At 44.7% G+C, this 14,181-nt stretch overlaps 1 protein-coding gene across 2 annotated transcripts in view; it reads left to right on the forward strand.

The window, feature by feature from the left end:
- The window catches only part of Dip2b (DIP2 acetate--CoA ligase B (putative)), a 181,750-nt gene that overhangs the window by 61,424 nt on the left and 106,145 nt on the right, over nt 1-14,181 (forward strand). For both annotated transcript variants that reach the window (XM_085678591.2, XM_085678590.2), the window contains exon 2: nt 3,268-3,339. In XM_085678591.2, coding sequence (XP_085534717.2) covers nt 3,268-3,339 — 72 coding nt within the window. The remainder of the gene's footprint in view (nt 1-3,267; nt 3,340-14,181) is intronic.

Consider the following 14,181-nt stretch of genomic DNA (forward strand, 5'->3'; position numbering starts at 1 on the left):
TCCTCCCAAGTGAGTAGCAGGGATTGAACTGGGGTCATCCAGTTTGGCAGAAATGCTTTTATCCACGGAGCCATCTCACTAGTCCTCACTCTGTCTTCAAAAATATAAATAAATGCTGGGTAGTGGTGGTGCATGCCTTTAATCCCAGCACTCAGGAGGCAGAGACAGGTGGATCTCTGAGAGTTTAAGGCCAGTCTGGTCTACAAAGTGAGCTCCAGGACAGCCTTCAAAGCTACAGAGAAACCCTGTCTCAAAAAGCCAAATATATACAGACTTCTAAAAAAATTATATGTATGTGTGTCTTTGTGAGTATGCACACATGTGCACACATACCCATAGAGGCCAGAAGTGTAGTATTCTCCTGGAGTTGGAGTTACACGCATGTGAGTTTTGAGAACTCTACAGTTATCTACAGGAGTAGAGAACTTAACCATTGAGCCATCTTTCCAGCCTCCCTCATTCTTTCTTAATGGAAAAAGAAGTTTTGTTTGTTTTTGAGATAGGAACTTAGTGTGTAGCCCTTGCCAGTTTAGAACTCAGCAAGTAGACTGGGCTGGCTTTGACCTTGCAGTAATTCTTTACCTCTGTCTCCAAAGTGCTTAGATGATAGGTGATATTGGGAAAAACAAGATAGTATAAATCAAGCCTATTTTGTCAAAATCAAACTTGGTCAGAGTGTGTGAATGAAGTAAAGCTTCTCCTTAAGTCCACTCTGTAAGAGGAACTCACTTGATTCCTGATCTTCTAGATTTACATGTCTCTGCATGCAGATGTGCCTAGGTCTGTGTTTTATAAGACTAGGTCTCATGTTCCCGCTGTTCTACTGTTGCTGTTTGCATGGAACAAATTTTAGACATTGTTCTTTCCCACTGTATTTAGAATACCTATGTCTTCCCTAGATCAGGGCCTTTTAGCCTCAACATTGTTGCTATTTGAGCTAGATGGGCTGTGTTGTGTGGCGTCCTGTTCATTGCAGAGTGTACACACACACACACACACACACACACACACAGAGAGAGAGAGAGAGACTTTGTCCCCAAGTTCAAGTGCTTACAACCTCTCATTCTCCATCTGAGACAAAAATGTTCCTAGACATTCCCCCCCCCCCCCCCCCCCCCCGCAGGACCTCGCTGTTGCTGACTTAAAATCCCTGGTAAGCACCTGGCTTGTTTCCAGGATTCTCATCACAAGAATGGAACATTCTTTCACTGTTTTTTTGGTTTGTACACATATAAATACAATATTGTAAATATAATATTGGATACATTCATAGAAATGAAGTTGTTAAATCAGAATTTTTATAGAAGTTGTTAGATAACTTAGATAATGTAACTTATTTTTATCAGTATCCTGATGATTCCAAATCCATATGGTTTTGAGTTCTAGGTCTATATGCCCCCCTGTTGATGGGGCATCTCCATGTGTTCCACAGATCCATACACAGTTCATCTCCTGTGTCTTTATCCCATCAGTAACATAGCTCATCTGTTTCACTATCAGCAAGTAGCACCATCTTTCATCTGGCTGCTCAAGCCATGACCAGTCAAGGACTCTAACCCTGTCTTCCTCCTCTCTCTTGGTTCATGCTCCCAGTCTCTTTCATTCATTTGCTTCTTTTCCTACTTGTGTCTCTGTAGGAGGCTGGGACATCAAGACTGCCTGTCCTTGCTGTCTGTCTTCATTGTTTGTTTGTTTGTTTTTTAAAGATTTATTTATTTATTTTGTTTGCAGTGTTCTGTCTGCATGTGTGCCTGCAAGCCAGAAGAGGGCACCAGATTTCATTACAGATGGTTGTGAGCCACCATCTGGTTGCTGGGAATTGAACTCAGGACCTCTGGGAGAACAATCAGTGCTCTTAACCTCTGAGCCACCTCTTCAGCCTTGTCTGTCTTCATTGTGCCTTCTGCCCTCCCCATTTGTCTGGTGTGGTGGCTGAAGCTAGCCAGCTGCAGCAGACATGCATCACCCTGGATTTCAGCTTTCTATTGTCAGATTCTCCCCTAGCTGTTGGTGTATAAATAGTAAATGTTACCAACGTGAGTGCTTAGAGTCAGGTATGGTGGTGCACATCTCAGCACTTGGGCTGAGACAGGAAGATTGTGACTTTGTAACTAACCCATGTTATATAGCAAGCTTTTGTCTCAAAATTACACATGCAGGGATTAGAGAGATTGCTTTGTGGTGAGGAGTACTTGGAGCTATGCAACATGGGAACTGGTGTTCAGATCCTGGTACCCATTCCTGTGAATGTCGAGAACCTTTGGGATCTGACAGCCTCCTGGCTTCTGCACGCGCTTTCTCGTACACACACACACACACACACACAAAATAAGTAAGTAAGTGAGTTAGTAAGTCTGTAGGGGAAAAAAAACTGGCCAGGAGGTGGTGACATATGGGATTTCGAGACCAGCTTGGTCTACAGAGTGAGTTCCACAACAGCCAGGACTGCTACACAGAGAAACCCTGTCTTGAAAAACCAAAACAAAAATACTGGAAAATTATATGCTTAAATTATATTTTATGCTACTTAAAAACTTTTTTCTGTTTTTATGCATTGAGTTTTATATAAAACTTTATATAAATCTTTCTCTGATTAAAAATTTCGTTGGTTTTTGGTTTTTTGTTTTTTTTTTTTTTTTTTTTTTTAGAAAAATGCCCTTGTGTTGTGCGTATTTCACCACCTGCAGTTCTGCCACAGCTCTGAAGCATTTATCTTCCCTTGAAGGCCTTCGGGCCTGTGAGGTTCCTCTTCTCCTACTCAGCCTGTTCACTGCCCATCCACCTGCTCCTTGGAGTGTGGGCAGCTCACTCTGTTGTCTGTGTGTGTGTGTGTGTGTGTGTGCACTTCACTTTGTTGTAAGGAACAACAGTGTATGTGAATGATACAGGTGAGTGAATCAAGGAGAGGGTGTGTCAGTTCCAGCCTCAGGTTCTGACCCAGGTGTTAGCAAAAGGGCCTTGGAAAGTCCCTTTCACAGATGAGGTATCGTGTACCATTCCGTTTTGGAGCATCTTAAATACCAAGGAGGTGAGGATGCTGAGGGAGGCCAAGGAGTCTCTATTGCTGTATGTAGCAAGTTTCTGTGCAAGGCTGAGAGGGACTAGTCTGTGGGAAACCACACTTACAAAGTCTTGTCAAAGAACCAATTTTAAAAACTCCATTCTATATGTGGTACTTCTGTAACACTGTAATTAATTTTCTTTTTGCAGTGAATAACCACAAAATAAGGATGATGCATAACCTCTTTCTGTTTCTTGCTGTTTTAGGGGACATCACACAGAAAGGGTATGAAAAGAAGCGGTCCAAACTTCTGTCTCCTTACAGCCCACAGACCCAAGGTATGGCATGAGAAATGCTTTAATTGTTCTTACACTAAAGAAATACTGTCTTAGTAGACATGTCATTTGTTTGTCCTGCCTCCGCCTTCTCTTAAGGAAAGAGAAACAGGCGAGATAAGAGGAAAAGAGTCTCAGCTGGGCTTTTTTTTTTTTTAAAGATTTATTTATTTATTATGTATACAGTGTTCTGCCTGTAGGCCAGAAGAGGGCATCAGATCTCGTTATGGATGATTGTGAGCCACCATGTGGTTGCTGGGAACTGAACTCAGAACCTCTGGAAGATCGGGCAGTGCTCTTAACCACTGAGCCATCTCTTCAGCCCCTCTGCTGGGCATTTTAAAGATCCCTGAGGTCACCACATAATTTACCTAGAGCTTGGGTGATAGTGTGTGAAAGGCGGAAAATTTCAGGCTGTGGAAAACCACATTTTATATATACATATGCAACTTGAGCATATGACAATTTTAGTAGTGATAGAGAGAAACAAGGAGAGCAAGGAGGGAGAGAAGACAGATGCCTGTTATAGGGTTTGCCAATGCTGGGGGACAGGAAGATGTAGAGTCAGGACCCCCAAATGCCTGAGATTCAATCTATGTCCTAGTTACTACTTCTGTGAAGAAATTGCCAAGTTTCTTATATGTCTGAAAGTCCAGAGTTCCCTTTGTGCTTAGCTCCAGTTGCTCTTCCTTGCCTCCAAGGTGTGGGATATATAACTGTATATGGTGGCCAGAAAACAGTTTGTGGGAGTTGGTGCCCTCCTTCCTGAGGACTGAACTCGGGTTATCAGTTTTGGTAGCAAGTACTTTTACTTGGGGAGCCATCATGCCAGCCCATCACCAGGGTTATAATTTTATTTTTAAAAATGATTTACTTACATTTAGTTATTTTATGTATATGAATGTTTTGTGTGCCTGAGTGTATGTGTACCATCAAGTGTGCCTGGTGCCCACAGAAATCAGAAGAGGACTTCGTTACAAACCCCTGTGAGTCACCGTATAGGTACTGGGAATCACCCAGGTCCTCTGTAGGTGCACAAGATCAACATGATGTCTTAGCCCCAGAGTCTCCAGCCCCAAAAGGTTTTTATTTTGTATTTTTTTAAAGACAAGGTTTCATTAAGTAGCCTTGGCTGGCCTGAACTCAGTATGTAGGCCAGTAGTCTGATCTCCTAGAGACTTGCTGTCTCTGCCTCCGAAGTGACTAGAGGTGTGCTCTGTCACACCCAGCTTAAAGTCATTTGTACTCTGGCATTTCTTTTGATAGCTACGTGCCGCTTTAATCATAACTTACTAAAAACATTTTTATTTTTAGTTTCCCTTTATAATCAAAATTGGTTTCTGTAAGTTTGTTCTTTGTAAAGCTAATGGCTCAGTTATAAATGCCATGAAGTTTTGTATCTCCCATGGTTGTCAACTAAATGTAGTATATGGTTAGAGTCTGTGAATATTTGTTGAATGAATAATAAACAAACATTTCCTTCATTGTCCCACAGCATCTGCAGGGGGCTGGCTCTAGGATCCCATGTAGTTACTAAAATCTGCGTATGCTCAAGGTTCTCACAGACAATGGCATATTCTGTTTGTGTTTGACTGTAACCTGTATACGTCTTGCCGTGTTTTAAATCATTTCTCGCCTACTTCTGATGCCGACCATGATGTGAATGCTGGCTAAATTGCTGCTGCACTGTGTTGCTCAGAGCGCGATGGCAGGAGGGAAAAGTGCACGTTTGTACGGACAGCCTCTTCTCCAAAACATTTGCAGTCCAAGGCTAGTTGACTTCATAGATGTGGAATGTACAGACACAGAGGCCCGATGGTCCCCTTCCTGTAAAACACTAGTCAATTTTAAAATACCTTATGAACAGATAGGCATGGAAATAAATTGAGAGAAGAGAGGTGGAAATCAATCAGTGACAGCTAAGGAAAAGCCAGTGTTTGCTGTGGCGTATGAGGAGTGGAAGGTGGGAGTGTTATGTGATTGCTGCTTAGCTGAGAACTTTGCCTGTCCTCGGAAAGCCCAGAAACAGAAAGAGATGCAGGGGAACGACTCAGTGGACAGAGTGCTCGGCGTGCAGGCTTGAGAGCAGGAGTCTAGATTTCTTCAGCATCCACTGTAAACCAGCAACACAGAGGGGATCCTAGTCACTATGTGAAACCAGTATATGAATTCTCAGTGAGAACTGTAGTGCCAACACATTCTTGCCCTATGGGCAGACCTCTGTGCAGAGCCCAATCCTAAGTAGGTGATTACTTAGTGAGTTTTTTTTATCTGCAGTACACCTGGAGTGTGCACACGTCTTTCAGAGACTTGCCCTTGCAGATGGCCCCCATTCCCTTACACCTCTGTTAGCTTCCTGACAAGAGATTTCCATTTCCTATGTCTGGCCCACCCGTTCTTAGTCCTCAGTTTTGCCTAACAAGGCTATCTGTCCAGGTAGAAGGACTGTGCTTTGGATTCCAAATATTTCTTCCTCCCTTTCTGAAGCTGGGGGACTGTGTGTCATGGCACCCTGGATAAGACATTGTGACTGGTGCACACTGAGTCCACACAGTGGGGGTACCGTGTCTGTAGAAATTTTAGAGTATGGGGGAGAGATGACTCAGCAGTTAAGTGGATGCTCTTCCACAGGACTCAGGTTCAATTCCCAGCACCCACATGACCATTCACAGTTGTCTGTGACTCCACTACCAGGGGATCCAACAATCTTCTGGCCTCTGAATGAACATGGTGTGCAAACATGCAAGCAGGCAAAAGACCTCTACACACACACACACACACAGAGAGAGAGAGAGAGAGAGAGAGAGAGAGAGAGAGAGAGAGAGAGAGAGAGAGAGAAAATAATTTAAAGGAAAGACATTAAAAGGCAGTAATGCTGAGGAAAAGTGGGCCTGCTTTCTTCTTCCTGCCACCATGTGGGGCAGTTTTGACTGTCAGTAATAAAATTCTGCTCCTGCTGAGACCAGCAGCTGAGCTTCTCTTGTGCCTCTGCAGGCACCGCCCTTCCAGCCAGTTCTTCCCAGCAGTTCTCCCGCTCCATCCTCTGGCTAACTGCTCAGACTGTTTCTGCTCACTCCTTAGCCCACTCCAGCACCTGAAGCCAGTACCACCGGATGGATTCATTAGTGTTCACACTCGCCTCTCAGTCACTCTTTAAAAAAAAAAACCAAAAAAAAAAAACCAAGATTTTTCTGTGTAGCCCTGGCTATCCTAGAATTTCCCCTGTAGACCAGGCTAGCCTCAAACTCAGAAAGATCCGCCTGCCTCTAGAATGCTGGAATTAAAGGTGTGTTCTGAGTCACTTCTGAATTCTTCTTGTTGACACAGTCTAGAATCACCTGGGATTATCGAGATCAGGCTGACCTGTGGGCATGTCATATCTGTGGTGGATTGATTATTTAAGCATATTAGTTTCTTGTTCCTCATATTGTTTTTTTGGTTTTTTTTTTTTGTTTTTGTTTTGTTTTTCTCCTTTTTGAGACGAGGTCTCTCTGTGTAGATGGCTGTTCTGGAACTTGATATGTAGACTGAGCTGGCCTTAAACTCACACGACACCTCTGCCTCCCATGTGCTGGGATTAAAGTTGTGCACCATCACACCTGGGAAATGTTGGAATTCTTACAATAAGGCTCACGCCTTTTTAACTTCTCATAGTCTCTTGGTTGTAGGCACATTGATTGCAGACCATTCTGGATTCTGGTTTACTAGGTTTCAGGTGAAACTTGAAAATTTGCACTGCTATTAGATTTCCAGATGATGCTTAGGTTGCTGGTCTGGTGACCAGATTTTCAGAACCAATGGACTATCTCTCCAGATTATTTGAGCCAAACCCGTGGCTTTATCATTTGAATATTGGCAACTCACAAATGCGAGTCTACAACCCAGATCCTTTCTAGAGCCCCAGTCTGTAGATCCACTGTGTACTCTGCTCTTCTCCTCTTTTTTGAGATTGGGTCTCACTATGTAGACCAGGCCAGTCTCAAACTCATAGAGATCCTCCTGCCTCTGCCTTCTTATATAATCCATTGAAAGTCACTTCTATTTCAACTTTTTCAAATTAATTAAATTGATGGCTTCCGCGTGCTGCCCTTACTGTTCCTCCAATCCAACCTCGATGCCACATGTGCACACGTACACACACAGACACACATGTACACATACACACAATTTTGTTAATGTGATAGAGAGATTGTCTTACATTAGGCTGGCCTGTGGGCATGTCTGTGGGGTTATCTTGTGTCATTTGATGTGGGAGGAGCCAGCCCCCTGTGGGTGACAACATTCTTTGGGTTTGGGTCCTGGATTATATAGAAAACTTGAGCTAAGTATTAGAGGCGTTTATGCATTCATTCTTTCTATGCTCTTGACTTTGGACATTGATTACCTATTTTACGTTCCTGCCATCATTTCCCACAGTGATGACTGTACCCTGAACTTGTAAGTTTACATAAACTTGTTTTCCTCTGAGTTTGTTAGGTTTTCCTCTGAGTTTTATCACAGGACAGAAAATGAATCTAGATCTCCCTTCCCTTAAGTCCCAACTACATCAGAGTTCAATAGATTATCCTTAGCAGCTTCACCTAGGGCTATCAGGATGGCCCAGGGAGTAGAGGACTGGCCCTCAAGGCGGCCAGTCTGAGCCTGAGTCCTGGACCCACATGCTGGAGAACTAACTGGTTCTTGCAAGTCGTGTCCTTAGTTCTCAGTTTCTCTTTAAGCCAAATTTGGTAGACTTAATTTTTCTAGGAAACTACTTGTATTGTAAGGTTTCTGATTTATTGAGCTATTTACTGCGTTCTCGGGTGTCTCCAGTTGTCTGTATTATTTGCCATTGCCCTGCCTCCCCGCCCCCCCCCCCCAGTCTTCCCAGGTGTTTGCTTCTTTGGAGAATATGCTTTACTTTCTGATTTATTGTTTTTAGGTTCTTTTTATAATTTTTTGTTTGTGTTAAGTTGGTCCATGAACTCTTACAGAATTTCCTGGATTGTTCACCTAGATTGTCTGCCTTCTTTCCTTAGAGAAGTGGTTCTTAGTGTCACTGTGCTCAGAGAACATGCCTGTACAAAGGGAAACTGTTTGGACGTGCCTAGACCTTAGTCGGTCTCTGAGACTCCTCCGTCAGTGTTTCCCTTGGTCAGGCTGTGGCCCTGTGTGCAGGTCTTCAGCTCTCGCTCACATTGGCGGAAGCGCAGTCGCTGCGGCCCCAGCCCTTTGCTACCATCCCCTCCGGCTCTGGCTGCGCTTTAAAGGCTGTTGCTGTCCTCTGAGGCTAGGAGGGCGCTCCTGTGAGAGCAGTGCCTACCTCAGCGAGACCCAACTTGGGGAGCTAAAGATACATAGAAACCTAATTTTTAAGTATCTGGATTTTCCTCATATAAGAACTTTAGAATACTCCAATGCTGGGCGACTGTTTGATGGACTTACTGGTCATTTATCCCCTGTTCCTTTCAATACGTACTCCTCTCAAGTCTTCTTTCTTCCTATGGACATAGTTAGTATTAGGTACTTTAATGAGGATAGTACTAGTAAATTCTCTCAATTTCTGTTGATCTTCCTTTTGTTCTTAAATCTCTGTTTCTCAGAAGGAATAGCTTGAGGGTTGGAAGACTATGTAATGTATATTCTGTATCAAAAGAAGACATTACCTTGTTGTGTTTTATACCCCATAGAGCTGGAGATTTTGAAAACAACATTTAGCTCTGTTTTTTAAAAGTGACATTATAATGTGTCCACTTCTTCCAGACATTTATTGCCTTCTTTTTATTCACCCCTAGAGCGATGTTGATTCCACTTTTCTTGTTGCTGTTAAATTTATTTTATTCTATGTTTATGTGAGTTTTGCCTGTGTTTATATGTCCGTGCACCTTGTGTGTGCAGTGTCATATATGCAGAGGCCAGAAGAGGGCATCACATCCCCCTTGAAGTTGAGTTACAGATGGTTGTGAGCTGCCATGTTTGTGCAGGGAATCAAACCTACCACAAATGCTCTTAACCGTTGAGCCATCTCCGTGCCCAGAGACTTCTGAAGGTGGCTGCTCCAGTACAAGTGGGAAGGGGCGTTTGTCTCTGTGCCTTTTAGAATAGGAAGTTGGCACTGTGGCATGGTGTTGTTAGAACTTATGTGCCTGTGCTTACTATCTGAGTTCAGCTCCCAGACTCTCAGTCATCTTTCTTCACCCTTCACCTGCAAGTTACATTACGTGTGTGTGTGTGTGTGTGTGTGTGTGTGTGTGTGTGTGTGTGCTGACTCCGGAATCATTCTCTCTTTGCCAAGAGTGACTGTCTTTGGAGTGACAAGTCAAGGAAAGGTTTTGTGTGGGACGCTTCACTTTGCTGACCTGTGGTCTAATCATTGAGTTGAGAGGTTTTTTTTCCATACAAAATCTATAGTTCCAGACAGTGTTAAGAGAAAGAGCGTTTATTGTAACAACTCTGGCAATGCTGGTGAATAGCAATGAATATTTACTGAGTAATGGTAGTGCCCTGGGTGCTGTTGGGGCACCAAGGTGGCAGTGCTGGACAAGGCCAGCGTGCCCTCCCTGTCTTTGTGAGTCTCTTTCTTCTCTTAGAGCCCACTGACTTGCTCTGACATAGGCTCACTCTACACAAGAGTTGTAGACAGTCTATTGGCCTTGTCTGAATTGTATTTCTCTAGATTTAATATACTGTTACTACGTGTGTGAGAGGGGTACATGTGCCTCGGCATACATGAGGTCAGAGGACAACTTCATGGAGTTCTCATCTCCTTCCACCTTTATGTGGTTTCAAGGCCCAAACCCAGGTCACCAGGTTAATACAGTAGATAGACACCTTTACTACAGAGCCATCTCACCAGCCCCGTGAGCTACATTTTGAGAACATTCTCTGCACTGTGAACTGCTGGGCTCTTAAGGTCTCTCAGAAACACTTTTGGAAACTGCTTATCTCTCTTGAGTCCCTGCTTTGTAATGCGGTACCTCGCATCCAGTACATGTGCAGACATCTGCAGAGCAGAACAGAAAGGGTTTCCTCAGCAGACATCTAGTTAGGTCAGAAACAGTGCTTATTCTGCACACGGGTGACCTTGTCATTCAGATCTGCTGACACTGTTGAAGTGTGCTCATTCTCACCTGAGACAAGCATTAGCGTTTCCGCTTTCAGTTTATTTTTCTATTTATTTGTTGGCTCAGGATCTTCTGTGTCCCAGGTTTGTCTCACTCACTGTCCTCCTTCAGTCCTGAGTGCTGGGGTTACAGGCCCGGACACTGCACAGGGCTTAACATCCCTCCCTCCTCCTCCTCTTATTTATGGTAATGCTAAGGGTGAAGCCAAAGACATGGGGACATGCCATGCAAGTGCCCTCTACTGAGATACATACCCATCAAGTTTTATTTTTAATTGGAATTAATTCATGTGTTTTAAATAATCAATATTACATGCCTCCAGCAACAAAGATGCAGTGTCCTGCCTCTCCTTCTACAGGGACCAGTGTCTTCCAGTCTTGTTTTAACAGTTACTCTGTATTCTAAATAGTATTCTTCTTCTTCTTCTTTTTTTTTTTTACTTTTCATCAGCTTGAGGATTATTTATTCATTTCCTTCTATAAAAGATTAGTTTCAGCCTGGTAATACAAACCTGGAGTCCCAGATACCCAGCAGGCTGAGGCAGGAGGGCTACAAGTTCAAAGCCAGTGTGGACAGTTTACCAAGATCCTGTTTCAAAAATAAAGTGTTAAAAAGAAAGAAAGAGAGCTAGAGATACAGCTCAGTAACAGCAGAGCTGAGGTCAGTCCTCAGTGCAAGGGAAACAAAGATCAGTGTCTGTCACCTTTCCTCCTTGACCTCAGGCACACCACACCCCTTCCCTTCCCCTCCCCTTTCCCCCTTTTCCTTTCCTTCACAGTTCACACCTCCCAACTCATACCCTATGCTACGCTTTGTATTAAGGAACGAAATGCATGTGTGTGCGTGCATGCGTGTGCGTGTGTGTGTATGTGTGCATGTGTGTGTGTGCGTGTGTGTGTGTCTATCTGTTTGACAGCGAGGTGTTTGTAATTATGTAACCAGCACAGCTAAACCGTGTGGTTTGCTGTGATTGCATGCCCTTTCTTACATAGCCTTTGCTTTCGTTCAGGTCAGTACGTCAGTTCTGTCTATATTTTTGTAGTCAACTCTTGTCTGCTCTCTTTCTGTGACCTCTCTGTCCTCTGAACTTAGTTGATCCCTTGTCCTGTAATAGGCATTTTGGAAGGAGTAGACATAAATGGGAGTGTTCATTCTGCCATGCTGAGTCTGAGTTCTTCATTCCAAAATTTTCTTTCTTTCTTTTTAAAAATGTTTTTAATTTTTAATTTCTATTATTTATGCGTTTTTCTGTATGTATGTTGTGTGTTCAAGAGGATGTGTATGAGAAAAAGGTGTCAGAAGAGGGTGTCAGGTCCCCTAGAACTGGAGTCACAGGCAGTAGTGAAACCACTGGACCTGGGTGTTGGGAACCAAACTTGGGTCAGACAGAGGTCAAGTACAGCGCCAGTGCTCTTAGCCTCTGAGCTGCTCCAGCCTTTCACCCAATACTTCTGTTAGGATTATTGTGGATTTTCACAAAGGTTACTTGTTTTGTTTCCGAAGATCTCTTTGAAAGAGCTGGGACTGCTCTGGCGCATGCCAGTGATCTCAGCATGTGAGGTAGGGATGGGTGAAGCCGGAGTCTGAGGTGGTCTCATCCACATAATGAGTGTGAGGTCCTTACAGCAGAAGACAGAAAACGCACAAGCTCTCCTCTCTTGGCTCCTCAACTGGGCTGTTCACTAGCAAGCTGACAGCCTCCCTCAGGCTGGTCTAAGAAGAGTTGCGCCTGTCCTGCTGCCTCCTTGCAGGCCGCTCATTGCTGTTTAAAATTGCTCTTGAGACCAAGTCTAGTCTGGTGAAACAGCCCTGTAATTCCCCCTTGAGAACTTGGTGCAGGAGGATGGCAAGCTGAAAACCTCCCTGGGCTATAGAGTGAGTTCAAGAACAGTCTGGGCAACTTAGGCAACTTTGCCTTGAAATAAAAGGCTGCTCGGGGCGTGGTCTAGTAGTGGAGTGCTTTCTTCCTGTGTGTGGGGCTGTGGTTCAGTTCCCAACACTGTCAAAGGCAGTGAATTAATTAGAACTGCGTTTGCAGTGTGACTGTGGTTCCCCTAGGTCCCAGACCTTCTGTATTTTTGCCACCACAGCTGCTTTTGATGGCTTTGGTCAAGAGGCTCCTGTCTGCTGTGTTGATGCTGGTTCAGACTGTTTGTATTTGCTGTCCCTTTACTGATTTCTTCTCCTGTCAACTCCATTTCATTGTGTCTGTGTCCCAGTCAGGATGGGAACTATCCTTCCTTCTTTCCTCTCTCCCTCCCTCCCTCCCTCCCTCCCTCCCTCCCTCCCTCCCTCCCTCCCTCCCTCCCTCCCTCCCCTCCTCCCTTCCTCCCTCCCTCCCTTCCTCCCTCCCTCCCTTCCTCCGTCCCTCCCTCCATCCCTCCCTCCCTCCCTCCCCTCCTCCCTTCCTCCCTCCCTCCCTTCCTCCGTCCCTCCCTCCCTTCCTCCGTCCCTCCCTCCATCCCTCCCTCCCTCCATCCCTTCCTCCCTCCCTCCCTCCCTTTCTTCCTTCCTTCCTCCTCCTCCCTCCCTCCCTCCTTCTCACTTCCTTCCTTCTTCTTTGAGATAACGTCTTATTAGATAGCCCTGGCTGTCCTAGAACTTACTATGTAGACAAGGCTGACTCACCTTATACACATTCCTTGGCCTGTAGATCAACACACACACACACACACACACACACACACACACACACTCACTCACACACACACCGCTTTCTTAGAGATAAGACGTGATTGTTTGTGAATGTGGTTGTGTGGTGACCCAGGAAGAAGGTGCTGTTGTTTTGTCGGGGTTCAGTTGCTCCCAAGCACCCAGTTCACAAGCAGCTGCACTGCAGTGCTTGCTTTACAGGCCTTTCCTCAGAGTTCTTCCACCTTGGGTCTTTCCTCAAGGCTGTGCAAGTGTTTATAGACTGTTATGGAGACAAAGGAGAAGTTACAGGTTAGCTCCCACCACCCCCGACTGCCAAGAGTCAGGACTACTATTTTCCCAACAACTTCCTGGAAGAATATGAAAGCAGAGTCACAGTTCATTTTTCATAAAACATTTAACTTTGTGGACATTTGTAGACAGTATTGCTTTGGGGGTGTCTGTGAAATTCATACCCCCCCACTTGTACCCTTTCCACCCACACAGATACATGTGCATGCCTGTGAATGGATGCCTACATAAGAAGATCAAAGAACAGCCTTGGGTGTCACCTTCCACCTCCAGACAGCATCTCCCATTGTTTCATTTGCCACAGCTTACACTAAGCTGGTTGGCCCACAAGTTCTAAGGATTTCCCCAGTGCCCGCCACTGCCCATCTCTCTGTGGGAGTGCACTGGGGCCACAGACGGGAGCGTCACCCACTGAAGTGCCGGATCTCCATTAGGCAGGAGTTCTAGTCATAACCGTTAATCTATGTCCTAAGCTTTAAATTGATATCTTCATTTTTTCTCCCAACCACCAGCTGTCGTTGGTAGATGTGAAGAGACTAGCAAATTTGTTTTAAACAAATTGTTAGGAACCTTGCTGTAAAAGACCAAAGGCAGTTACTTTAGGAGCTCCGACCTCAGCCTCTATCCCGTGGAGGGCATGGACAGGGTGCAAAAGATGGACTTTGCACCGTGTGAGTTTTCTTAGTGGGTGCTAGAGAAACTCAGAGGCTGCTGGGATGCAGTCACTGACCAGGATCAGTGTTCTGGAGTGTGAGGAAGTAGGCTTGTGAACGCCTGAGAGGTAGGAGCTACTTGCTGT

This window comes from Myodes glareolus, chromosome 19 (assembly GCF_982192425.1).
Source record: "Myodes glareolus chromosome 19, mMyoGla1.1, whole genome shotgun sequence".
Taxonomy (NCBI): Eukaryota; Metazoa; Chordata; class Mammalia; order Rodentia; family Cricetidae; genus Myodes; species Myodes glareolus.